Source organism: Talpa occidentalis, unplaced genomic scaffold (genome assembly GCF_014898055.3).
Source record: "Talpa occidentalis isolate TD23 unplaced genomic scaffold, MPIMG_talOcc4v2.1 talOcc4.8, whole genome shotgun sequence".
In the NCBI taxonomy this organism is placed as follows: domain Eukaryota; kingdom Metazoa; phylum Chordata; class Mammalia; order Eulipotyphla; family Talpidae; genus Talpa; species Talpa occidentalis.
The window spans coordinates 27074387-27101922 of record NW_023605194.1 but is presented as its reverse complement, the minus strand read 5'-3'; the positions used below and the strand labels follow the sequence as shown (position 1 = coordinate 27101922).

At 35.8% G+C, this 27536-nt stretch overlaps 1 protein-coding gene across 3 annotated transcripts in view; it reads left to right on the top strand.

Annotated features, from left to right (window-relative positions):
* HECTD2 (HECT domain E3 ubiquitin protein ligase 2) overlaps positions 1-14996 on the top strand; it is a 64079-nt gene extending 49083 nt beyond the window's left edge. For 2 of the 3 annotated variants that reach the window (XM_037497935.2, XM_037497934.2), the window contains exons 12-21: positions 223-330; positions 1135-1267; positions 1665-1753; positions 4260-4418; positions 6436-6510; positions 7157-7244; positions 7330-7436; positions 8657-8772; positions 9224-9367; positions 12559-14996. In XM_037497935.2, coding sequence (XP_037353832.1) covers positions 223-330; positions 1135-1267; positions 1665-1753; positions 4260-4418; positions 6436-6510; positions 7157-7244; positions 7330-7436; positions 8657-8772; positions 9224-9367; positions 12559-12679 — 1140 coding nt within the window. In that variant the 3' untranslated portion in view covers positions 12680-14996. Of the gene's footprint in view, positions 1-222; positions 331-1134; positions 1268-1664; positions 1754-4250; positions 4419-6435; positions 6511-7156; positions 7245-7329; positions 7437-8656; positions 8773-9223; positions 9368-12558 lie in introns of those variants that run through there. The other variant, XM_037497936.1, reaches the window with a different exon arrangement.
* The last annotated feature ends 12540 nt before the right edge of the window (positions 14997-27536 follow it).

Here is a 27536-nt window from a genome sequence, read left to right as displayed (position 1 = left end):
AAATGAGACAGGGAAAATATGATGCAACTTTCTTTACTATAGGTGAATTATTTTTGGTTTTTGATTTCTGAACCCATTTAGTTTCACTGTTCCAAAATGAAATAAAAAAGCATTTTCATAAATCAAAATGTGTCTAATTGATTTTATAAGTTGTTCATATAAAATGTTTTAAATGAAATTGTAGTCTAAAAAAAGTTAATATTTGCCTTCTTTTTTAATTAGCAAAGTCTGGTGGATAAAGTGTCTCGAAGACAGAGACCTGATATGAATATGTTATTTCTAAATATGAAAGTAAGACGGACACATCTTGTTAGCGATTCACTTGATGAGGTATAGATCATTTATTCCAAAATCGTATTAAAACTTTTATAAATCTACAATATGGTTTATTACTAAAATTTTAGATATTTTGTATTTCTGTATGCCAGTAAGTGTGCTTCCTTATATTTTGATACCATAATCAGTTCCTTCTGAAATTAAACCTTATATTCATTTTTTATATGCTTATTAATAGTTTGTGGTTAAGTCTACAGAAAAGGTTTTTATATAGAACTTTTAAATGAGTATTTCATGTTCCTGAACATGTAACCTGGATTCTAGACCTAACCTTTGTTAATGGCTAGGTATGAAATGAGTCGTTTTATCTTCCCCAGGCCTCCTATTACTCATCTAAAGAGGTCTGACCTAAAAGATATATTGTTTTGGGTCTGTCCAGGTTCAAACATACTCTGATTGTATGTATACATATTACAGAGCTTCATGTGTGTACAGTCCTTCAACCAGTTCTTCACATAGCTATTAGAAAATGATGGTTGACTTAGTGGGGATTTCTTAAAGTTCAGTATTGAAGAAAAGTTAAAGAAAGTAAATTATTTTATATTGCAATCTGCTAAACTGAAAACTTGGAGGAAATACACCAGGAAGCAGTACCTGATCTTTCAACAAAACAAAAACAGTAATACCTAGTTTATACAGTACCCAGTAAATGGGATAGATGCATGCATGGATGCATGGATGGAGTTTTGTGACACTGTAAATAAGGTAAAGATGCATAACACATTTCCCAGAATTGAGAAAGTTAATTTCCTTGTTATTCCATTTTGTTCTCCTCTACTATATAATTTCTTCAATTAGTTAACCCGGAAAAGAGCAGACTTGAAAAAGAAATTAAAAGTTACATTCGTAGGGGAAGCTGGTCTGGATATGGGTGGTTTGACTAAGGAATGGTTCCTGCTGCTAATTCGTCAAATTTTTCATCCAGATTATGGTGAGAATCTAATTCTTATGAATAGTGTTTCTTCATAATTGTTAAATAGTCACTTTTATGTTTAACCTACCCTGTGATTTTTGTCAACTATAAATGTTCAGTAATTTTTAAACACTATTATTTACATTTTAAAAACCAATTTTTGATGATCAAAATGTTTATTATCCTACTAGAATCCTATACAAAATGCATATGACAAATATATGAAAGTATATATTTGCAAGGAAACATCCATATCTTTTCTGAGTAAGCCAAACGCATGAAAATTTAATTTGTCTTTGAAATAAAGAACATTCAAAAGATGGTTTGTAATAGAACTGTTGCTGAAATGTTTTCTTCTAATTAATGCACTGATTGTTTTAATCACTTATGTTTATGAAATTATGTTTCTTTTTAGGCATGTTTACATATCACAAGGATTCCCACTGTCATTGGTTTAGCAGCTTTAAATGTGATAACTATTCTGAATTCCGATTGGTTGGAATTGTATCCTTTAAACTTTCCACTAGGAGGTGCTAACAGATTAGAGATTTTATTTAATGTTATCAGAATTTTGGAAACTTCTCATTAAGCATTCCATTCAAATTGAAATTCCTGTCAAATTTAGTATTAGATTTTCAATAGCCTGTATTATTTGCTACATCACTGCTATATAACATCAACAATTAACTGAAAGAATGACTTAGTTTATGTTTTGAGATAAGGACTGAAAACATCTCAAAATAGAAATGGTTATTTCCTATTTCATATATAACTCAAATTGGGTGAAATGTAAGACACCCTTTTAAAGATTTTTTTTTTACACAAGAGCCAGCGTACAGGCCAGACGCGCAGGAGGGTGAGAGGATTCACCAGAGACAGAGCGGGGAACAGAACAGGCAGACTGACGAAATACACTGCTGAGGGGAGCAGCGGGCGAGACAGGAGAAGTCTGCTCGCCATGTGGGTTGCTCCGAGGCCGGCAGGGATCAAACTGGCACTGCAGAGGCTGTGAATAGCTTCACACTGCTGCGCTCAACCGCCTGTGCCACCAGGGAGGTCCTAAGACACCCTTTTAAATGTCGAAATATCTTTCCCATTCATAATGAAGTATTTTTCTGTGAGTTCTTTTACTTTGTGTTTATTTCACTTAGTTTCTAAATCAAAATTGTAGAAATTAAAGCTAGCTTTTTAATATGCCCCCAAATCCCAAGATTTCCATAAAAATTAAAAATTGAATGTAATGGGAGTATCTAATATGGTATTATTTTGTAGTTTTTAAAAACTACTTAAATCCCTTTACTATCCTCTGATCCCTACCAGGCATATTGGAGAGGGCATTCCCCCATTGGGTAAGAGACTGGATAAGACTCCTACATTAGCTTTATAGATTCTAAGAAATATTTTTTTGTGGCAGAAATGGGGAAAGAATAAATAAATGAGCAAGCACTGAAGATGCATAGGTTTAAAAGAACAGGAAAAACCTTTGCCTTTAAGAAGTTTACCACCTAGATGTATTACAGGGCAGGGAGGGGGCACCCCTGAACCCTCAAACCTGACCATTTTAAATACTGCGGTACGTAAAACATTCAGTGGAAAGGAACTTTAATGCAATTAATGTGCAATACAGAAAAGGGGAAGAATATACTTTCCAAAGCAAGCCCCCACAGTTACCCATCCTCTTGTGGGTAAATGCCCAGCCTAACAAGATTGGCCTAAAGCAGGGCCTCTGAGGCATTTAAAGCATGCCACAAGTCTAAAGCACCTTCTGGTAGGTACCCATAGAAAAGGGTCAGAAACAGCCAGACAAGTCTGGAAGGAAAAGAACAAAATCAAAATCAAGATCAACACTGCCCCTGTTAACCTCCTCACAGGTCTCTCACCCACATCTGTTTCAGCTGGTCCAGTACCAGAAAGCAAGTGCAGCTTCTTTACATGTCTCTCTACTCCATGTGCCTCCTGCAGGTCTCCTTGCTCTCCATCCTTCCTCCCCTCCCCCTTCCTGCTTCAGTCAGAGCAGGCTAAAATAAAATGACATACTTTTGCATATAATAGTGTCCTGTAGCAAATCCTTTGAGCCTCATCTATTAAAAACCTCCCTTCAGGATTACAACTTTAAAAACTTGTTTAGAGAAAAACACTTAGATAATGTTATATTAATAGATCGTCATCAGTGGTAACTAGAGTAGAATTGTGGTTATTATCACTATTGCTATTACAATTACAGTAGCATATTGAAGCTTATTTTCAACATCTGCTTCTTGAATACACTGCTCAGTGTGTTGATATAGTTACCTATACAATAGCATATCTATTTATTATTACTAGCCTTCATTCTGCCTTACCAGTTTTTTAAAATTGTTTTTCAATAATTTATCCAGCTCACATATTTAGTACCATGTAACTGATAGATGAATAACATATAATTGGGCAAAATTTACAAATATCCGTAGCTTTTTTTTTTTTAACACTGTAAGTGCCACATTATTAAAGCCTTTCAGGCATTAATGTAGGAAATTAATTGCCCTGTTAGCTTATCAACTGTGTGTAACCATACATTTAATCAGTTCAGTTCTCCCTTTAGATTCTGTATTTAATCTTAACAAAGCTAAAGTGGATTGCCAAAATCAGTAGTGTATTTCGTAGTGAATTCTGTTGAATAAATTGCCACTGCTACTTATAAAATGCCCAACATCTTTAAGTTTAGAATATATGGTTTTATATGTTAATTAATTTATAGAAAAGTATGAAATCGCTATCAATCGTGATCTTAGATAAACTTTTATAGGAAAATCATTAAATACTGCCAGGTGAACACCTCCTTTAACAAGATGCTTGGTAATCAAGGAATTTGTTATGTAAAATAAAGGAAAAAATAAAGGAAGTATGTGGGATTGATTAGAAAGGCAGTGTTTGATCTAAAAGAAGTATGCAAGAAATAGACTGATGCATAATTCAACACTCATTTGTTGTCATGGATTTTATGTTAATGCTTAACATTCAGTATGCATAGCTTATGGGACTAGCTGTTTATAACAGCATCACCTTGGATATTCGTTTCCCGCCCTGCTGTTACAAGAAATTATTGAGCCCTCCTACCGTTCCTAGTGATCAAAATATACCAGTAGGCATCTGCAATGTTACCACTGACGATTTATGTCAAATTATGCCGGTAAGTATAAAATTATTAGCATCTTATCCTTTCATGTTAAATCAGCTTTCTTCTACCTGCACAGCCTCTGCTTCTAATGCTAGTCTCATTTTTTTAAACATGGTTTCCCTCCACCTTTGTAATCCATGTCCTTTTTCATCTAGCTTTCTCCTTCCTAATAGAGACACATAACCCACTTTGCAACACTCCTGAATGTTTGCAGCATGATAGAACTGGCATAGAGCTTTGAATCTGGGCTTTGCCACTTACTAGCTCTTTGAACATGGATAAGTCGTTGAACCTTTCTGAGATCTGATTTCCTTATTTAAACAATTGGGATGGCAAAACTTATTTATTGGGGGGTTTACATGAGATAGTAGAAACACATAATACTTGACTGCCTCTGTGGCTGTTTATTAAAATGATACATACGCAATAATATCATTACAGTATTTGCCACACATCTTTTACAATACCATAAATGAATTTTACTTATCTGTATCATAACATTCCACATTTCAGAAATTTATTTCTGATCAAGTTAAATCCAAGTTAGAATTTGATAGACAAATGGATAATATACACCTCCCTCTGACACTCCCCTATTATATTTTTTACAGCTGAGTTTTGACACCTGTTGGTCAAGAGGGAATTCCTGGTAATATGCTTAGCACTCACCTGGATGCAGACATTCTTTGTTGCTCATTATGGGCCTATCTAAATATCTCTTTTAATGGTCAGATGAGTTTAGTATAGGGTTGGTGCCTTCTGTGAAAGTTGAGAAACCTCTCCAGAACATGTGTTCAATTAGAAAACTACTCTTCATTCTACCCAAGAGATGGCAGAGAGGGGGAGGATTAATAGTAGACACATTTTTTGGAGGATGGTTTGGTTTCTTTCAGATTTAGAACCTAAATCCACTTTTATGAAACTCAATAGAAATATGACAAGATAGCATGCTCTGATTTAAAAGCTGAAAGGCTCCTTTCTGTAGTCTTGGATCTGTAATGTATAATACGCTAGCTATGATCCTAGATGATTCACCTAATTTCTTACTTATGAAATGATGGGGGTAGACTAATCTCTGAGTCTAAAGCCTACAGTTCAGAATAAAACAGATCTGAGTATATAACTTCATGACCTAATGATTTTATATTTTGTCACTAAAAACTTAATCTTTGAAAGAAGATGGTAAGTCCTGTTCCCTGGATTCACCTACTAGTCCCTGAAATTCTTAATAAAAATCACACTTCTCCCAATTATGATTTTCACCATCCATAATTTTTATTAGTAATTGCAACAAATGATATCTAATATAGCTTAGATTCGCTTAAAATTTTCTAGGCTTAATGGAATGAAGAATTTGTTATGTAAAGTACATAAGATCATTGTAATTATGCAATTCTTTATCGTCTAGTTTAATATAAAAGCCATAATTTTTTATAAAACCTGAATTTTTTTTCAATATTGGGTTAATTTTTCTCATTTTAAATCTTTGTTCCTGGATAACATCAATTGTAATGTAGGAAAATTTCTCCCAGTGTTCTTAGGAGAAAAGGCCATTCTAACTGAAATGTGACTAATATTTTTAGGATTCATCTTTTAAGCATAAAAACTGTGGGGGTTTTTTTGTTTAAAAAAATTAATTCTAAAATACTATCAGATTTTTAAGAATATAAACTGAAAATGAGAAGTACTGCAAGTTCATAAATAGTAATGTTGCAGAAAGCAGTGAATTATAATGGAAATTATACTCTTAGCTCGCTGCACCAGAAAAGACCTCAGACCACAATGGTTTGAACTGGATATTTTCCCCTTAAATGACCTTTTCCAATGAATTTCTTCAAGCTTTTCACATGGTAGAAATCATTAATGAGCATTTTGTGCCCTGGAAAATATATCTCAAATATTAAATTTATTTTAAAATCTGAGCTTCTCTACTCTGTCTCACATGTAAGTGAACTATAGTAGTTCCGCTTAATTATTTTAGACAATACTATTTGATTTAAAAACATAGATTACATATTCCTTTTTACAGGAATTGGCCCATGGATTAAGTGAACTCCTATCATATGAAGGCAATGTTGAAGAAGATTTCTTTTCAACATTCCAGGTACTATTCAGGGCAAATAGCTTAACGTTAACTGCATTTTGTATACAAAAAATGCCATTTGTTATTAAACATCCATCATTCAAAGGGTGAGTAAGGACTAAACAACAGCTACCATACCTTATCTTGAAGGATTTTAACCTGATAAAGTAGACCATGAAGTAAACGTGTACATGAACAATAAAAGTGCTTAAATTCACCAAGGGGAAGGATTCTGCTAGGCAACTAGCAGATTTCCTTGACTCAGTTACCTTCTTGGAACTTTCACCGTCTAAATATAAGCCTTTCCTGTAGCTTCAGTACAATACAAGAAGTAAGGAGCAAAAACTAATGGATCAGACCAAAAACACTCTCATGATTAGGAGAAGGAAAGTATAGTAATTCATATAGCCCCAATACTTGAATATTATCTAAATGGCCACACTAGTTTTATGAGCATCAGTGAAATATTTAACTGTAAATAGGGGTGAATTAGGACCCTACTCTTTTTTTACCCTGAAATGCTAATACAGATATCACAAAAGCTTAGTCTTCTATAGTTTGTAAGGGGGAAAAAAACCTTTTTTCAAGCCTTACCAACCTATTCATTGATGCCTGTTATTGTAGCAACCATACCAATAAATTATATTGTGTTGGACTCTCCCATCAGGTTTTTCAAGAAGAATTTGGAATAATTAAGTCCTACAATTTAAAGCCAGGTGGTGATAAAATTCCAGTTACCAATCAAAATAGGAAAGGTAAGTAAAACCAATTTCTTAACTAAAATGCATTAGTTTTAACTATTTACTTATAATACTTAACAGCTCAAAAATTACTTTCCAGAATATGTACAACTTTATATTGACTTCCTTCTCAACAAATCCATCTATAAGCAGTTTGCTGCATTTTATTATGGATTTCATAGTGTATGTGCTTCAAATGCCCTCATGGTGAGTTTAAAACTTTAAATTATGCTTTCAGTTACTTTGTAATACTATAATATTGACAAGTAATTTCTTCTCTATTTTAGTGGATAAGCTTTTTCTATTTTGAAATAGAAAATGTTCTCTACTTTCTAAAGCTAAAGCTGGAAATAAAAATAGTTCTCCTATTTCAGCCTTAATTTTCTAAAGGGAAATATACAGTCAGATCCATTCTTTACTCTCTGTGCTATATCTTATATCGATTAGGACTTCAAAAAAATTTTCCCAAGCAGAGTGGATAAAGAGATTCCATGGACTCTGGCTTAATACAAAGAGGCAAAGCACAGAAAATGGTTAACAAGCTCCAGAGCAAAAGCTATCACTTCTTATTAAAATATGTATTTATTTGTTTTACCTATAGGAAGTAGTTTGTCTCTAGGATCCTGAAAGAGTCTGTTGGTTTGACTTGACTTAGCCTTGTGAATATGGGTCATCTGCTCTGTAAAACACCTTGTTGGAAATATAAGATAAAAACACCATTATCTAAAGCACCTGTGTTCTTCACCCCCAGCTAACTACAGCATACCTCATCATGCCACTTATCTCTCCACTCAGTTTTATTCTGAGGGTTTGGAGGTCTTTCATTAGAATAATTTTTCATGGGAGAGTGCTTTATCACACATTCAGCACCTTTGAAAATGGAGCGGTTTATTGAGCTCTAATTGAGTTTTGTCTGTTGTGGGGGTGGAGGGAGGGAAAGTAAGAATTAAATGGCATAGTATGGTCTCTATTTTTAAATTTTAATCTCTGTAGGTGGGAGAAAACCTATGTAGGTGAAAAAACAAGTGAACTACAGTAGACAGACTATAACCAAGTACCCAAACTCGGAGTGCACACAGAAGGCAGCAGGCAGACCAGTAGATGCTGTAGTACCTAAGAGAGTTTCAAACTGGATTTTGTAGAAAGTAATTTGGATTCATGCTTAGTCATCTGCTTATTTTTCTGTCTGCTAATTATTATGCAAAAGAGGGAACCTGATAGTTTGATAAAATTTATAAACTTTCAGAGGCAAAAATATGTCACCTTAGAAGGAAGGTATAAATGGGAATTTTTCTTTCTTTACACATGCAAGGCTTGATTTAGTAGAAGTCATGATTTTTGCATTTGATTCAGTGAAAATAGCTTCAATTTCACTATTTAAAGTCATTACTTTTTTATAATCTATTTTGGTAAATTATTATTGGTAGCTGCTTCGTCCAGAAGAGGTTGAAATTCTGGTCTGTGGAAGTCCTGAGCTAGATATGCACGCTCTACAGAGAAGTACTCAGTATGATGGCTATGCGAAAACTGACTTAACCATAAGGTAAGCTCTTTCTGCTTCTGGGAGTGAAGTGGTTGAAGAGAGAATGAAAGATAATGTTATTTATTTGTATAACTTACAATCTTGAAATAATTGGAGGCTATTCAATATGACATCACTTAGCGGTCCCCTTGGGACAAAGTAGTATGTTTCTACAAATATAGAGACTTCACGTTATTAAAAAAAATAGCTTTAAAATTTCAGGAATACTATGCTTAAAAATATCATTTTATAGCACTTAGACTAATGATTTTATAAAAATGTTATCTTTATAATAATGTTAGTCAAAAATCTAATTTACATAGAGAATCCTGTCATTCCTTAATTTCACTTTAAGGATATTTTACATACAATTGTGTGAGGAAGTTTTTCCCTAGAGCTTACTTTACATTTATTCTAAGCTACAGGATTTTTGTCAAGACAGTTTATGTAAATTTCCTTTGGTATTCTCTAGGTATTTTTGGGATGTTGTGCTTGGATTTCCTCTTGATCTTCAAAAGAAGTTGCTACATTTTACTACAGGAAGTGACAGAGTGCCAGTAGGAGGAATGGCTGATTTGAATTTTAAAATCTCAAAGAATGAAACGTCTACAAACTGGTAAATTTCCAGATAGTAATTTTATTTTTGCTCTATAGGCTTTGCTAATAATAATTGGAGTTAGAGGATTCTTTCACTTTGAAGTGATTTTCATAGAAAAATCTTGGGAGTAAACATTACCTTGAAATGAGATAAACTATAGCATAAGGTTCTTTATTAACTATAGCTTAAGACATTCCTACACTAACCGATAATTCCTTTCCATAAATTTTTTAAGTTAACTGCTTTGTTCTTTTAGACTAGCTCACTTTTAGTTGTATATTGTCTAACCTTTATTTTTATTTAAAGGTGTTTTTATTAAAAATATTAGGGGTGGGCCTCCCCAGTGGCGCAGCGGGTTCAGCTCTGCGCTGTGAAGCTGTCCGCAGCCTCAGCCTCGACGGTGGGAATTCGATCCTGGCTGGCCAGGGAGAATCCCACATGGTGCTGCAGACCTCTCCTGTTGTGCCCGCTGCTCCCCCCAGCAGTGTATTTCAGTATCATCTGCCTGTTCTGCTCCCTGCTTTGTCTCTGGTGAATCCTCTCACCCTGCCGCGCCTCTGGCCTGTACCCCAGCTCTTGTATAAAAATAAATAAATCTTTAAAAAAAAATAAAAATATTAGGGGAACTTTGGGGGGGGGCGCTTCTTGTTATTAGAACTACAAGTAGTACAATTCATACTTCAAGTCCTCCAGCACAGTCCTAGTACTAGTCCTGCACTTTTTAAATATGGTGCTCTGCATATGAAAGGGATGATGATGGTGGCTTTAAATTATTTAAATTTGTGCTGATCTACTTCTGTCAAATACCTTGTAATTTCTAATGCTGATTTGAATAGACACAACATATTTTTTTCTTTTTACCCCATATATTTCTGATTTCTTTTTTTTTTTTAAAGGAAGGTCTACGGTGGAAGAAGCACAGGTTTTATTTATTTATTTTTTAAAGATTTATCTATTTATTTATATATACAAGCACTGGGTACAGTCAGAAGCACGGGAGGGTGAGCGAATTCACCAGAGCAAGAGCAGAGCTGGCAGACTGACGAAGTACACTGCTGAGGGGAGCAGCGGGCGGCAGGAGAGGTCTGCCCGCCATGTGGGACCCTCACCCAGTGGCGGGAGATCAAACCAGTGCTGCAGAGGCTGCGGGCAGCTTCGCAACCCAGCGCTCAACCCCTGCTCCACCAGGGAGGCCCCCATATATTTCTGATTTCTCTCAGATCTTACTTTCATTTTTAGAACTGAAATCTGTCCTTTGCTTTTTCACAGCTACTTGGTGTAGTTACTTTTTGCCTTGGAATTCCTAGCTTATCTAGTCTCCTTCCTCTTCTGCCTACTCAGTCTCCCCTTTCTATTTCATCCTATTAAATTCTCTTTTTTAAAATACTGATTTGCTCATCAGTTTAAGTACAGAGCTCTAAAGACTGTCAAATAAAGCTATGTAGCCTTCTCTCAAAATTACCATGCTTAGTCATCAGGTTGTTTTGCTATTCCTTAGACACACCTTTCTTCCTCCCTCCATACTTTTAAGCAGTTCTCTTTACATGTCGTTATCTCTCTACTCATGAAAATTCTACCTCTCTTTAAAAACCCAATTTAACTTTGACTGTCTCTGTAAGGTCAAAAGTCATAATTTCTTCAATGAATTCCTCAATAATTTATAGAAGTTATGTAACTAATCATTTTGTACTTTTTCTTAGTCATTTAATCCTTCAAGGCAAAGGTCTTCCTTGATAAACCTTTGTATTCTTCATGTAGCCACACATATTCAATGCCCACTAAAATGTTTCTTGAATTAATATGTAAGTGAACATTATATTTAAAACATAAAACAAATATATATATATATATATAAAGTTAAGAAATTTAAAGCCCTATACTGAAAAAAATCAAGAGATGCCTTTTAAGATTACAATTTAACAGAAATTAATATTTCAGAATATATTTACAAAAATATTGTCAATTGAAAGATAATATGAGTAATGCATTTTCATAAAAAAGGTGACATCACATCTAGACTTTTCCTATTATTATTTCAAGGGTTAGTTTATAAGCTCACATGGCTTAGGCACTAACCTTGAACAACTCTAGGGTTTCCAGTATGAAGTGCATATATGTTAAATATAGTCGACTATCAGACAAATAACATCACCTTTAGACCCACTAGATTTTTTTGTTTAATAAGAATGTTAGATATTTATATACTTAAAGTAATGGTTTTGAAGTCAGACTGATCTAGGTTTGAGTATCAGACCTACAGCTCTACCAGCTATATAGCCTAGACTAGATTACTTAGACTATATATTCCCATGTTTATTCTGCCTCATAACAATCACTTTTTACATTGCTTTAAGGTTTAAATTAAATGAAATACATAAAAGAACTTAGCATGATGCTTATAGATGAAGCACTAATTTAATGGTGATTCTAATCAGAAAGTCTTACAATACAGGAGACTTCTCAAAGTTTAAGTTGTAATCAATTGATCTTTTAAATAAATATTCTCCTTTTCTCAGGGGTATTCCCCATTTTTATTCATTGACTTCCCTTACAACTATTCTGATGCAATAAGCTTCATAAAGGGTCCAAGATATTTATAGAATTCTATATTCTTGACTGAAGATAAAAATACACCAAGTAAAGGAGTAGGGAATCTCATCCAAAAGATTGAAAGGATGCATGCTGCCAATGCGTTGAGGGCAACAATGATAAAAATGTGGCTATCAAGTACCCAGACATGTTTTATTATTTTTTTGACAGTCAAGGCTGAAATAATAATAACGGATATATTATTTACTTACTATTCTGCTAGGTGTTTTATGTTGGTAGCTCTTTTAAGCAACCCAGTTGCATACTTTATGCCCTATGGTGGCTATGAGGAAACAGGTTTGGAGACATGAAGCAATCTGAACAAGATTCCATAGCAAGTAAAGCGGGGGAAACAATATTCAAATTTTGACACCCAAAATAATACCTCTAGAATGAATGTTTCATGAGAGCAGGGACATTCACTGTCTTATCTGGAAACCAGGCCCCACTATGTAGAATGGTGCCAACTATTTGTTCACTGAAAGAATTAAAATGAGACATCTCTTAGCATAGTAAAATAGATTTCAATGTGTGTATCCCGGTGTTTTGAAAGTTGCTTAGCAATAAGTCATTCTCTATGAATCTTAAGATTTAGTATCTTTTAAAAAAATTTTCCCCAGGTTGCCTGTGGCTCACACCTGCTTCAATCAACTTTGCCTTCCCCCCTATAAGAGCAAAAAGGATCTGAAACAGAAATTGATCATTGGAATTTCAAATTCAGAAGGTTTTGGACTTGAGTAATCTAAAAGACTTGAAATACATTTTATATGTAGCATTCACTTCCCTCTTATTGTGCCTTTAACCTTTTCATGTTTGTCTCAAACACCTTGACTAAGCTCACCAACTTTAGAATAATGATTTTTTTAAATCTATTATGAAGTATGTTCAGTGGAAGTAGAGAAGGCATAATTTTCTAAAAACAGAAATAGCTTGAATAAGGAAAAGACCAGATTGCATACGTAGGTGTGGGTCCAGTTCCTCTTTTATATAGCACTTTATCATTTTCCATAAGTAGTTTGTCACAGGTATTCCACTGGGAAAACAAAGTACAGTAAAGAATATATTAGTGATAGAGTGGAACCCAGTGGCAACACAGCTACATTATCATTAATGTAAGGCATGTAGCCATATTTTCATATAGAGGTAAACAACAGTATAATTGCAAATGCAATTCACAGGGTTTTTTGATATACTGGCTTTGGTCCTATAAGATTCTTTTCAACTGTTGCTGAAAAGCATGTAAATAACTACATAATAGCCTGAGAATAATGGGATTTTGATAGTGCCATTTATTGCTAAAGATTTATTTTTACAAAGTAAATTCTGGATTTTAGATGTGTATACAGCTTTTACAAATCAATAAAGATGATTGTACAAGAGTGTAACTATTTTCAGACTAATTGGATTTAAGGTTATATTCTTTTAAGTATTATTGTTAGTCTGCATGCACATTGGCAGTAAACTAGTTACTTTTAGTACTCTATAATATTTGTATAATGATCACTACTTCTTAAGGGTCAGAATATTAAAAAGGAAATCAGATCTAACTAATCATTGATAAATTAAATCAACTACAAGCACAAAAGAAAACTATTTTATATATGTACTTTGATTGATGTACAAGGCTTAATTTCTAACATTTTTTGACCACCAGTTATACTGAAACACTAATTTTTGGAGAAGATAGAATAAGATACGAATACAGTGATAACATTTGTATAATAAAATGACGTAGCGTGGTGTAAAAATAAAGCTGAACATTCTGGCCACAATGTTTGTTTTTCACTGGATTCTGAACCTAGTAAATGCAAAAGTACCCTTTTGGAGTTTCTAATAAAGTAGCATGTAAAAAGAAACTGCATTTTAAGTCGGACAATAAATGGGTTTTCTTTTTATTTCTCAGTAAATGAAGCAGTTTTATTCGCATGTTACAAATATTTCCAAATCAATTGTCTTATTATACTTTGAATAGCTTTCCTTCAGAAAATTCTGAAGATATATTTGCAATAATAATGAGCCAGCCTTTAAAGTGCCAGCATATGGTTCACATGCAAATAATAGTTTCCCAACATTTTTTCTGAGTTACACTATTTTCTTATTGCTCTGTTTCCTGCACCCAACCAGCAGAATTCTTTTAGGGTGGAGGAATTAGTCAACTTGTTCTCTCCTGCACTTCTGAGGCCAATTTACCTTTGAGGAAAAGGAGTTACTTAGTCTACTATTCTCCTTGAAACAGAAGTTACTCTACTTTTCCATTTGAATATATTATTTATAGATTTTTTTCTCCTTAAAAAGCTTGGGAAGCCTAAGAGTTAAAGGAATGTTGGTTTGTTTTGTTTTGTTTTGTTTTTTTGCTCTATTTTTAATCCATATGCAAATAAAACTGCTTCTCTCTTACACTGCTTGAACTAGAAAGTAGGATGTCTATTGTAGGTTACTAGTAACTAATAAGCACAAAAGAATTATGTATAAGAAACAAGATTTAAGTGTTTTAAATAAAATGTAAACAGTTTTTATTTGATAGAGATGGAAAATTGTGTTGGCTTGGTCTGCATGTTTAATGATGTGCTTGTATATCGATAACTTTGTCACTTTTAAATAAGTACACAAGCAAGCCAAATTTTTCAATGACAGAGTCCATAAATAACTGGAAATTTTTGTCTGTTGTTATTAAGTTGAAATTTATAAACATTTATCACTAAATTGCACATTGCCTTTATTTGTGCTGTTTTTGGTTTACAGTGTAATAATACCTCATTTTTTAAAAAACCACTACTGTTATATTTTGTTAATTTAAACAGCTAGAAAATTCATGTAGTTGCTTTTTTTATATGTAATCTGTTAATGAATTCTTGATTTTTGTATCTGCCACAGTAAATGAAAGCATTACATAGTATTTATCAGTACTTGCAAACTGTTCTGTCCTTTTTTAATCTTTGTTTAATCATATTTTTGTCTGTATGATCAGAAGTTTTTAATAGTCCCTCATTTTTGTACAAATCTGTATTGTATTAAGTTGTTAATTTCCAGATAAAATTTTTCAAATATTAAAGTTATACAATCAGTCAGACTTCAGTTCATTATTTGAATATTAGGCAATTAAAATCATAAGTTAAAAATATCTTGTAAATGTAGACTATTCTCTTCATTATACTATCTCTTAAACTAGTGCTTAGGGAAATCGCTAATACACATATATTTCAAAAAATGTGTGTTGATGCCAAATATGAGCAACTTCTTTAGCATCCTTTTTGGTATGAAACACTGTACATTCAATGTTTGGATGATCACACAAGTATTCTGCGAAATAAATGTTATAACACCATGGAGGCCGCCTACAAATGAACTAAGTATGACATTTCATTGACCAAAAATAAACAACTTCATATAGTGAATATTCCTCCTCAAAATCATCAGTTTAGTCTTTTTTCCCCTTGCCCACATTTCCTTGTGTAAGGGAAGGAGATTATGAGAATGTAGGAGAAAGTGTGATTTAATGTGTGTAAGAAAGATGTAGGGTAAGTTTTCACAGGATGAAGGTATAAGATCAATTCATCCAAATGGCCACAAATTCTTTAATCCAGAGTAATAATTAAGAACCGAGTTGTGGGGCTTCCCCGGTGGCGCAGCGGTTGAGCGCTGGGTTGCGAAGCTGCCCGCGGCCTCTGCCGCGCCGGTTCGATCCCCGGCTGCTCCCCGGCCACCAGAGGAGGGTCCCGCATGGCGCGCAGACCTCTCCTGCCGCCCGCTGCTCCCCTCAGCAGTGTACTTCGGTCCTTCTGCCTGCTCTGCTCCCTGCTCTGGCTCTGGTGAATTCTCTCACCCTCCCGCGCTTCTGACTGTACCCAGTGCATGTATAAACAAATAAATAAATAAATAAATAAATAAAACATGCCTCTATTTAAAAAAAAAAAAAAGAACCGAGTTGTGGAGTCAAACTGCCTGTGTTTAGGCTTACTTCACTAGCTGTGTTTCCTTGGGCAAATTAACCCTCTCCCCATGCCTCAACTGTAAAATGAAAATAGTTGGTAAAATGGGCATAATCAAATAATACAAATAAAATGGATACAAAATAAACCTAGTATCGCATAGACAAGATTGTTGGGAGGATTAAATGAATGAAAATGTATAAAGCTCTTATACAAAGCCTGGCATATAGTAAGCAATATAATATGATACACAAGAATTAGTGCAAATGGGGTAACATCTTACAAAACTTGCTTTGGGAGCCTTCTGGATTAATTACCTGACAATGATATGATGACAGATTAAAGAACACAAAGTGGTTTTCAGGTATTAACATTGTGTTTGAACATAATTATATAAAGCCAATATCGCTCTGAAACCAAAATCTGACGAAAAGGGCCTCCCTGGTGGCGCAGGTGGTTGAGCTCCACACTGTGAAGCTGTCTGCAGCCTCTGCAGTGCGGGTTGGATCCCGGCTGGCCAGGGAGATTCCCACATAGTGAGGCAGACCTCTCCTGTCTCGCCCACTGCTCCCCTCAGCAGTGTATTTCAGTCAGTCTGCCTGTTCTGTTCCCTGCTCTGTCTCTGGTGAATCCTCTCACCCTCCCACACATCTGGCCTGTACCCCGGTTCTTGTATAAATAAATAAACCTTTAAAAAAAATGCTGTCGGGGTACAAAGGAGAAATATTAAAAAAAAAAAAAACTGACAAAGACATCACACAATCACACACACACAAAAATTATAGACCAGGGGTGCAAGGGTTAAGTTGCAGCCCTATGAAGCTATCCACAGCCACTGGAGCACGAGTTTGATCCCCAGTCAGGGAGGTGACCCACATGGCGCAGCAGACCTCTCCTGTCTCGCCCACTGCTCCCCTCAGCAGTGTGTTTCAGTAGATCTGCCTGGTCTCTCCCACTCTGTCTCTGGTGAATCCTCTCACCCCTCCCCCATACCTCTGTCCTATACCCAAATTCTTGTATCCATAAATAAATAAACCTTTAAAAAATCATTTCCTTTGGATAAATTTCAAAAAAACATTATTGAAAAATAATTACAGACCAATATCCCCGATGAACACATGCAAAAATCCTCATCAAAATCCTGGCAAACCAAGTCAACAATACATCAAGAGGATCATACATCATGATCAGGTAGGGTTTATTCCAGGGACCATGGTTGGTTCAACATTTAAAAATAAATCAGTGTTACCACATCAAAAGGAAAGATAAAAATCACATGATACCAATCGATGCAGTGAAATCTTGATAAAATTCAATATCCATTTATGATAAAAACACTCAAAAAATTAGAGATGGGTGGAACATACCTCAACATAATGGCTATATGTGACAAGCTCAGAGCTGACATACTCAATGGTAAAAAATTGAGTTTTTCCTCTAAGATGTAGTACATGACAAGGATGTCCACTTTCACGAACACTACTATTCAACAGATTATAAGAAGTCCTAGCCAGAACAATGAGGTAAGAGAAAGATATAAAAGGAATCCAAATTGGAAAAGAAGTGAGACTATCGGGCCTCCCCGGTGGTGCAGCGGGTTAAGCGCGGAGCTGTGAAGCTGTCCACAGCCTCTGCAGTGAAGATTCGATTCCCAGCCGGCCAGGGAGAATGCCACATAGCACGGCAGACCTCTCCTGTCTCGCCCGCTTCTCCCCTCCGCAGTGTATTTTGTCAGTCTACCTGTTCTGCTCCCCATTCTGTCTCTGGGAATTGTCTCACTCTCCCGTGCCTCTGTCCTGTACCCCAGCCTATTGTATAAATAAAAAAATAAATCTTTAAAAAAAAAAAAAGAAGTAAGACTATCACTATTTGCAGATGGCATGATAATATGCACAGAAATCCCTAAATAAAGACTTCACTAAAAAAAAAAATTGAAATAATAGTATAAATCAAATACAGTGATGTGGTAGGTTAAAAAAATCAATTTACAAAAATAAGTTGTATTTCTATTCGCAAACAAGCCAGAAGAGGAAGAAATCAAGAAAACAACCCCATTCACAGTTGCATTAAAAAGAACTAAATATGAGTAAACTTAGCATTGAAAACTACAAGATATTGTTGAAAGGAAGACTGCACACACAAGAAATGCAAAGATAATCCCTGCTTATGAGTTAGAAGAACGATAAATTGGCTATCTTACCCAAAGCAATAGACACACAAGAGCATTCCATCAGCATTCTCCAAAGAAATAGAACATAACTAAAATTCATATAGAACCACGAAATATCCCAAATAACGAATGCAATCCTAACAAAAAAAGAGGAAGTGGTGACGTCACACTCCCAGACTTCAAACTTTACCACAAAGTTATATTAATCAAAACAGTATGTACTGGAACAAAAACAGACAAACAGAACAATGGAATAGATTGAGAGCCCAAAAATAAATCTGCACATCTCTGGACAGTTAATCTATAACAAAAGTGCCAAGAGTATAAACTGGAGAAAGGAGAGTCTGCTCAACAAATGATGTTGGGAAAATTGGGCTGTCACATGCAAAAGAAAGTACATCACCATGTCACATCTTATACAAAAATTAACTCAGAATGGATTAAAGACATGGCTGTTAGACCTGAAACCATAACTACACAGAAGAAAACATAGGTAAAACACTATACAATATTGGCTTCAGTGATGTGTTTGTAGATTTGTCTCCAGCAACAAAGAAAACAAAAGTAAATATAAATAAATGGGACTACATCAAACTAAAAAGTTTCAGCACAGCGAAAGAAACAATCCCTAAAACAAAAAGACAGCCTACTGAGTGGGAGAAAATATTTGTACATCATACATCTAACAAAGTGCTGATATCCAAGATTGTATATGAAGTTCACCCATCTGTAAAAGCCGATGGGTGGACCTGGAAGGGGTAATGCTAAGCAAAAGAAGTCAAAAGAAAGACAAGTGCTGGATGGTTTCACTTATATGTGAGGTATAGAGAAATAAAACAGTCAGACAAAGCCATAAACAATCCCTAGAAATATGATTGTAGATTTGAGGCTACAAGGTAGGGGGGCAGCGAAGAAAAAAAGAGGGGGCACAATGGACTATGGTGGAAGACTGTGGGTGCTTTGGTGGTGGGTGTGGTGTGGTCACGTGCATCTGAGGAGGTATGACCCTCTGAATCATACAGTGTTGTAAACTAATGTTGCCTCAATTTAAAATAAATAAATTGACAAAAGATAGAAGGTTAATTAGCAAAATATTCAATACAGTTAGTAAAATAAGCATGTCTAATAATAAAATGTCAATCAAAGCCAGGAAAACAAATTATGTTTGGAGAATCTTACTCTAGAATCTGTGCTTTAGAATTTTTCCTTATAGAAGACTCACTATAGGCAAGGGTTTTTAATGTTATTTTAAAGATGTGTAGCAAGGTATAGTTTTAAATTCAAAAATAGATGGGCATTTATTTTTAATGAAACATTTCAAAATGTAAAGAAAATAGATTAATATAATAAAAATACCATATCCCCACAACTCAGGTCAGGCAAATGTTAACATTTTGCCACATTTTTTTTTTTAAATATAAAAAATTACAGATGGAGTTGAAGTCCCTTTTTGTGCCCTCCTCCAACCCCAATACACCATCCTTTCCCCCATTACGTTGCAGCTGGTATGAATGTCTTAGGTTTGTATCATCCATTTGTCTATCTGTAAACCTTATGTAGTTTTGTTATAGTTTCATATCTAATAGCACATACTACCCTCTGACTTTTTGCACTCAATGTTGTCTTTTGTAGATTTATCCCTTATACGTTTAGATAAATTCATCTATTTTAATGGCAAAATAAGAATCTTTTTTTTTTTTTTTTAATTTTATTTTTTTTTAATAAATTTTATTGTTATATTCCCCATACAATTGCAGCCCCCCATTCTGACCCCAATCCCTCCCCTCCCACCCCCGCCCCCCTAAAAGTGTCTCTGGTTCATAGTTTTTTGTTGATTTTGATTTTCACTTTCTTATATTCATTTTCCTGGTCCCTTATTTAAGTTTTCTAGATTCCTGCTATGAGTGAGACCATCCGGTATTTTTCTTTTTCTTTTTGGCTTATTTCGCTGAGCATGATCCCTTCCAGCGCCATCCATGTTGCTGCAAATTGCATGTGTTTATCTTTTTTGAATGCTGAGTAATATTCCATGGTATATATGTACCACATCTTCTTGATCCAGTCATCTATTTTTGGGCATTTGGGTTGTTTCCAAAGCTTAGCTATTGTAAACAGTGCTGCTATAAACATAGGGGTGCAGGTGTTCTTTGGAATTGATGTTTCTGTGTCCTTTGGGTAAATACCTAGGAGTGGAATTGCTGGATCATATGGAAGCTCTATGTTTAGTAGGTCCAGAAATCTCCACACAGCTCTCCACAGTGGTTGGACCAGTTTGCACTCCCACCAACAGTGCAGAAGAGTTCCTTTTTCTCCACACCCTCGCCAGCATTTGTTGTTGCTAGTTTTTTTAATATGTGCCATTCTCACTGGTGTAAGATGGTATCTCATGGTAGTTTTGATTTGCATTTCCCTGATGGCAAGTGATGTTGAACATTTTTTCATATGCCTGTTGGCCATTTGCATTTCCTCTTCAGAGAAGTTTCTTTTTAGCTCTTCTGCCCAGGCAAAATAAGAATCTTAAGTGAACATACCACAATTTGTTGATCCATCCTCCCACAGACTAATGCTTAGATATTTTCTCCAATATGAACCAGGCTATGGGGAGCATCCTTGCCCTTGTTCAGCGTATTAAAGTCTCCCTAGCTCACAACCCAGATCTGGAATAGCTGAATCATGGAGCATATCTTGCCTCAGCCTCGCCAGATACTAGCCAATCTCTCTCCAGAGTAGTGGTTTCAGCATTAATTTCTACCATGTTATAAGAGCTGTCATTTCTCCACCCATCTCCTTAATGTTGGGTTTTGGCTGACCTTGTCTTGCCAATCTGAGCAGTGTGTTTTAGTTTACCTTTCCATTATTTGCTGCTGGTGTTGAACATCTTTTGTATGTAGGCCATTCAGATTTCTTCTGTAAATGGTCAGTTTAATCTTCTTTGCTTATTTTTTTTCTATTTTTTTTTCCTGATTAGTTTTTTGGGGTTATTTCTTTATTCTGGATATTGATCCTGTCTTAACAGTTTGGAGATATATTGCCTAGTTTGAGTCCCAGATCTGCCAACGACTATATAACTTTCAACAAATTGTTTAAAATCTCTTTACCTCAATAAAAGTCTAATTGGTCATCTGTAAAATAGTCATGTATAGCTTACAGTTATTAAATAAACTGATATATAAGTATACATTGGTATATATTTGTGGGTATACCTATTTGTATATAGGTATGTACCTTATATATGTAATAGTCAAGTTAAATAAGTTTATAAGTACGCGTGTGTACATATATTAGATATATAGTTACATATAAACTTAATTAATATGTACATATGTATATAAATAAATAGTTATATTTATGCCTGACCCATAAGCATGTTTGGTATATTACTATAATTATTATCATCATTACGCTTACTCATGCATTATTCATGCATTGTAAACATCCTAATATGTGACCTGCATTTATCTTTTATAAAACATTTTATTTGATGTTTGTTTTGATTTAACCACATATTTATTATTTCCTTGCGCACGAGCTCCTCTTCTATTGTTTTACAATTTTGTTCCTCCTAAATTATTAGAAGCTCTTATAATGAGGGTTGTTGGTAGTAAAACCTTTTTTTCATTTGTCTGTAAATGACTTTTTTTCCACCTTTATTTATGAAAGATAGATTTGTTCCCTTGTGTGATCTGCAATTTTGTAATTTTGCACTTTTAATTTAATTCTGCATCCTGAATAGTGCAAGAGCAGACTAGTTTCATGGTGTTCTCAACCAAGGCACTACAGTTTCCCACACCAATTTTTATATTAACTTTCTAGATGAGGGCTCCTTTTCCATTTGTGTAAATATGGACCCCATACCTATAGAGACACAGGTTGGTGTTTGCCAGTAGTTTTTCTATGCCCTTTTCATACACATAGTACCCTTTTTAACTCTAGACTTTATAAAATGGGGTCAATTTTGACTCTTCACCTTGAATAGCTTGAGTGATGTCTGTTGAACTGAGATGGGCATTAAATTCACTAGCAGGTTCATCACCCTTACTAACTCACATCATCCTGCTTACTACTTTTGACTTCATTTCGTCCTCACTTCCTATAGTTAATGAATTCCCTTCCTTTCAATCATCTATACTGATTTATAATTTATATTTTAAGAATTTTATAGATACACCTTTATAGTAGTAAATGACCTCTTCCATTTCAACTCAGCCTATACAAGCATTCCCACTGGTTCTTTTTATTCCATCCAATACAATAAACTTTTAAATACTTTGTTCTTTGTAATTGCACCAATATTTATTCATTGGTTCATTTAACACTTGCTTATTGAATGCCTATTATACTTCAGCTGGAGGTTGATCTTCTCCCCATACATCACTTGCTTATTCTTTACAGATATAAGATGCTGATATGATTCTGAATACTTACAGTGCATTGAAATGTGTATCATAGCAAGAAAATTTCTCCAGGATTTTCATGGCAACCATGCAACTCAATGTTTTCATGTCATTTAAAGATTGCTTCTGAATCCATGGGTATATATACAATAGGACCATTAGGCACTACTGAGTTAAGCTATTAGGCTTTTCTATAAGCCAACTTGATTTTTCTGTGCACACACACACACAAATTATAACAAAAAATATATAATTATTTCAGGTGGATTTTTCAGGGAGCAAAATCTGTACTGTTCTATTCACATATATGCTTCTTCTACTTATTACACTTTGAATATGCCTTTCTTGTCTATTTCTGTTACTGGCAATCTTACTCTGATTTGCTTGGCTTGTAAACATTGGTCTCATTTTGACTTTTCCTTCTCATCAATCTCATGTCAGAAATCTTCATTTTTATAGCGTTTCTCCAACCATACCCTTCTTTCTACTCCATTTCTATAGCCTCCTGTTTGGTTTAGACACTCTCTCCTTCATAGCTAACTGTCTTCCTTACTATAGACATAAACTTCCACCACTTATCCTAAAATCCCTATAGTTAATTTTTATAAAACTCTGATTTTTCTTATGTCCTCACTATTAGGTATCTAAGTTATACCTGGTACTGATCTGATCACCTTCCAATTTCAAAGCTTACTTAGCATCTCTTTCACTTTCATCTTGCATATTCCTATTACTAGCTTACAAAAGGACAGCTCCTTTGTTATGCCTTAAACATAACTTACTCAGTCCTATCTTGAATAGATGAGAGTTTGAGGTACTCTTTCTGGTTCCTCTACAACCAACCAACTTCCCCTTCCCCTCATCCCCCATTCTATGCAATCCAGCTCAGGTCTTCTGCTCTCCACAACCTCCCCAAACCAGAGTGTTCTCTCTTCTGCCAAACCTTGCCTTGAACCAACACCACCTCCCAGACAAAAAAAAAAACTAGCTAGAAGGCAAATGTCCCTCTTTTTCATATCCATCCACTTGTCTTCACTTCTCAGGTAACACAGTATTTTCAAACTTGTATGTGGCTTCAACATGAACATAACAGCTGCTTGAGAACAGAGGTATTTCCTGGGTTTCCATCTAACATGCAACACAGAGCTGGGTCCAGAAACTCAGATAAAATCCCACCTGACTTAAAAGTGGAATTTCTGGATCATAGGATAGTTATATTTAATTTCTTGAGTAGCCTCCATACTGTTTCTAAGCAGCTGTACCAAATTATCTTCCCACCAACAGTGCATAAGTGTGCCTTTTTCTCCACACCGTCACTAACACTTATTTCTTGTCTTTTTGGTACAGGCACTTGTTACTACCTCTAGGTATCTATCCAAAAAATATGAAAACAATAATTCAAAGGTATACATGCACTCCCGTGTTCATTGCAGAACTAGTCACAATAACTGAGTTATGGAAACCCAGATGCCCATCAATATGATATGATTTCATTCGTATGTGGAAGATAAGAAAAAAGGCAAACAAAAAATAAGCCCTTAGATTCTGACAACAGAACAGTGGTTACCAGAGAGGAAAGATTAGTGGGGGAGGAAGAGTAGGAGAGGTCTTTTGGGTGGCTCTGGAGGGTTAGTGGTGCAGGGTGCAGTATCATAATTTTGAAGACATATGAAGCTGCACTCATACTTTTGCCTATAACTTAAACAATGTTGTGTACCAATCTTACCTCAAAAAAAAGATTAAATCTTACCTGACTAGTAGACTTGGCATATGAAGCATTCATCAGATCAGTGCAGTGAACCAGAGACCTGTGTGGATAAGAGTTTAATCTTTAATTCATAGCCTGACTCACACAGACTGGCTCACACCTGTTTGAAGACTGAAGACAGTAAAGACTTCAGTGTGTCAGCATCAGGACCTTCCAAACCCCCACTTACCTCCATCTTCTCATCATCGTAGGCCTACCTTTCCTTTCCGAACTACAAAATGTCTTAGCCTGCCCATCTCCAATAACCAAGTGGTTCATTCACTAAGTAAGACCAGTGAGCATTAGTGGCTATCATACATAAACTGTGAGGGGTGTACTGGGGTGGGGAGGTTGCAGAGTAGCTATGCTATAACCCCAGTTTTGAGTAGATATATGTGTGTGTGGGTATGTATGTGACTATGTGTGTATGCATGTTCTGAAAAGTCACATTGCACTTATCACAGTGCAATGTGATTTAAATAATCTTTTCTGCTTGTGCTATTTAAACTTTTCTGCAATGAACACTTCATTTTTTAACCAATTATCCAGTACCCTAAGATCCTACAGAATCTGAAGGAGTAGAGATGAATATTTATTGATCACCTGTGACTCATGAGGCAATTTCTGTACATTGTTTCATGTTTCACTTAATCTCTACAACAACTATGTAAAACTGATGCGATCTTCCCCCACATTACAGATAAGAAAACTGAAGCTCAGATACGCCTAGAGCTTATCTAAGGTTACTCAGCTGTCAAGGAGCCAAGGCAAAATTTGAACTCACATCTGACTCCAAAAATCACAACTTTCCATTTTATATGCACCCCCCAATTAGTGAGGCGTTTCAGAAACTTCCACATTTAAACTATTCGACTGGAAGTGAATAAAATATTTTCTTACTGATTGGAACAGAAGTCAATCCAGCTGGGTTCTAGTCCTAAATATGACATGAATGGTTATAACCTTAGGTGATTTCTTTGTTTGCCTTTCTTCTGTTTTCAAAAGAAAATGAATATTTTCAGAGTTTTTAAAATTTAGTTCAGAATAACAATTTCCTCTCTGCCAAGGAAGAAATTAAATCTATAATAGTGACTAGTCAGAAAACCCTGACAGAGAAAATACTTTATATCTGACCACCTAGGATAAGGGGAAAGCAGTAATTTGGAGGGAAACATAGAACTCTAAACATATTTAATACCCAAAGATAAAAGTAAGGGCTTCATCAAAAAATAAATAAATAAAATCTCAGAGGGGGCATAGGTAACAAAGAAAAAATAAAGACAGATGCATCCGCTAACATAAGTTAGAAAACATGAAAAATAGTATAATTGTGAGATGAACCCAAAAGCAGATTCCTTGAAAGGGCTGATAAAATTAATAAAACTTGTAAATATTCATCAGGAACAAAGAAAAACACACTAGATTAGAAATGAGAAGCAGGTGCAAATAGCAAAGGATGCTACAGAGTCCAAGTTTATCTTGTTCAGCAGAGGCTACAGCTCTTTTACTGGAAGAAAACAGGTTTCATTAGGAAAATGTCAGAGGCTATCCTCACAACACCTGCCAGAAACATAGCTAAGGATTTACCCTGCAAAGAAACCGTCTATTGGATATTCATCACACTTGGGGTTCTTCCAGTTCTGTTCTGCCCCTTAATCTAACCTCTTCTCTGAACTCCACTTCCAAATTTCAGCAGCTACACCTGCCTCCAAGATGTGGTCACTTGCATCTCAGATCCCCTTTCTTCTGTTCTTCCTCTGCGTCCTTCTTCCTCCTCTACCTTCCTTCTCTGGTTCTAGAAATTGTACCATCCACTTGGCCACCCCAGCTTAGCCTGAGGCACTGTTTTCTATCTCTCTGTCCTTTGTCCTGGTCCTTTTTAATTCCAAGAAGTTGTCTAGCTGCATCAATTCAATTCACAAGTTATCTTTTTAGAAGTCCAGGCCTTGACCATTGTAAAGGCAGGAATGGACACGGTGCAGGTTTTCTAGGATCCCATGCAGACCGGGTAAAGGAGCAGTCAGAGTCCTCAGTGGGTTTTTGCAGGTCTTTTATTGGGGTTCACCAGGCATATGGCAGGCAGGAGTGCTGGGGGGCCGGGAGGCTGGCAGTCCTCCCAGCCCCCAGCAAATCCTCACTCTATCTGGGCTCTCTGGCATTCTCTGCTTCTGCTGCTGCTTCTTCTCTGCTTCTCTCTCGGCTTCTCTTTCAGCTTCTGCTGCTGCTGCTGGCGTCCCCGTGACACCGCCCTTAAAAGCCCAGTCTTAGCCCAGGTGAATCCCATCTACCTATGTCCACACCCTACTCCAGGTGCCCGCCATCAGGCATGCATTCAGGACCGCAGGGTCTATCATCTATCCTGATGGCGGGAGGGCAGAAAAGCCTGACATTTTCTTTACCCTACAACCACCTAATAATTTTATTATCAGAGCTCCAATTTGGTCTTTCTGAGGCCAGTCTCTCTTCCTTCTCAAATCCATCTACACACAACCTACCACCACTCTCACTGACTATTGTTGACAACACAACGTGAAAACACTGTTTACCCTTAGTTTCTATGCTTCTCCTTCAAGTGCATCTAATCCTTCCAAACAGAAGAAAACTTGTAAATGCATGAGAAGAGTTCTAAAAGAATATTACCAAGAAATTGTGTGTCCACCAAGCTGTCCTTCAAAGAAAAAATACACATTTTTGAGCAAGCAAGAATTTAGGGAATACAGTCCTTACAAGTCCACCTTAAAAGAAAAAAAACACTAAGTAACAAAATCCATGTTATAAGTTGCTGAGTTTTAAATATAATAAAATGAAAGCAAACAAAATATTCTATGGGGTAAAAGAAGCCATATATAGGACAAACAAAACAGGTTCTTTACCATCCTCAACCTAGGATAAGGATATGGAGCTGCATTTTAAAACTCACTTCTGAGTCAAAATTAAAATTGAATCCTGGGGCCTGGCGCAATGTTTAAGACCCAACCTATGAAGCTGATCCGCAGCCACTGCAGCTGGAATTCGATTCCCAGCCAGCCAGGGAGCAACCCACATGGCACAGCAGACCTCTCCTGACACCCGCTGTTCCCCTCAGCAGTGCATTTCAGTCAGTCTGCCTGTTCTGTTCTCCACTCTGTCTCTGGTAAATCCCCTCACACACCCCATCCCCGCACCTCCAGCCTGAGCCCCAGCTCATGAATGCATAAATAAATCTTAAAGAAAAAAAAAAAGGATTTGCTTTCTGTCCCTTCTCTGACTAATGCCCCCAAGGCAGGCCAGCCGCTTTTTGATAGGTAAGAGTCTGAGTGCATTGAACCACGTTTTGCTGGATGATGGATGTATGCACGCCCCCAAAAGGCCACACAAG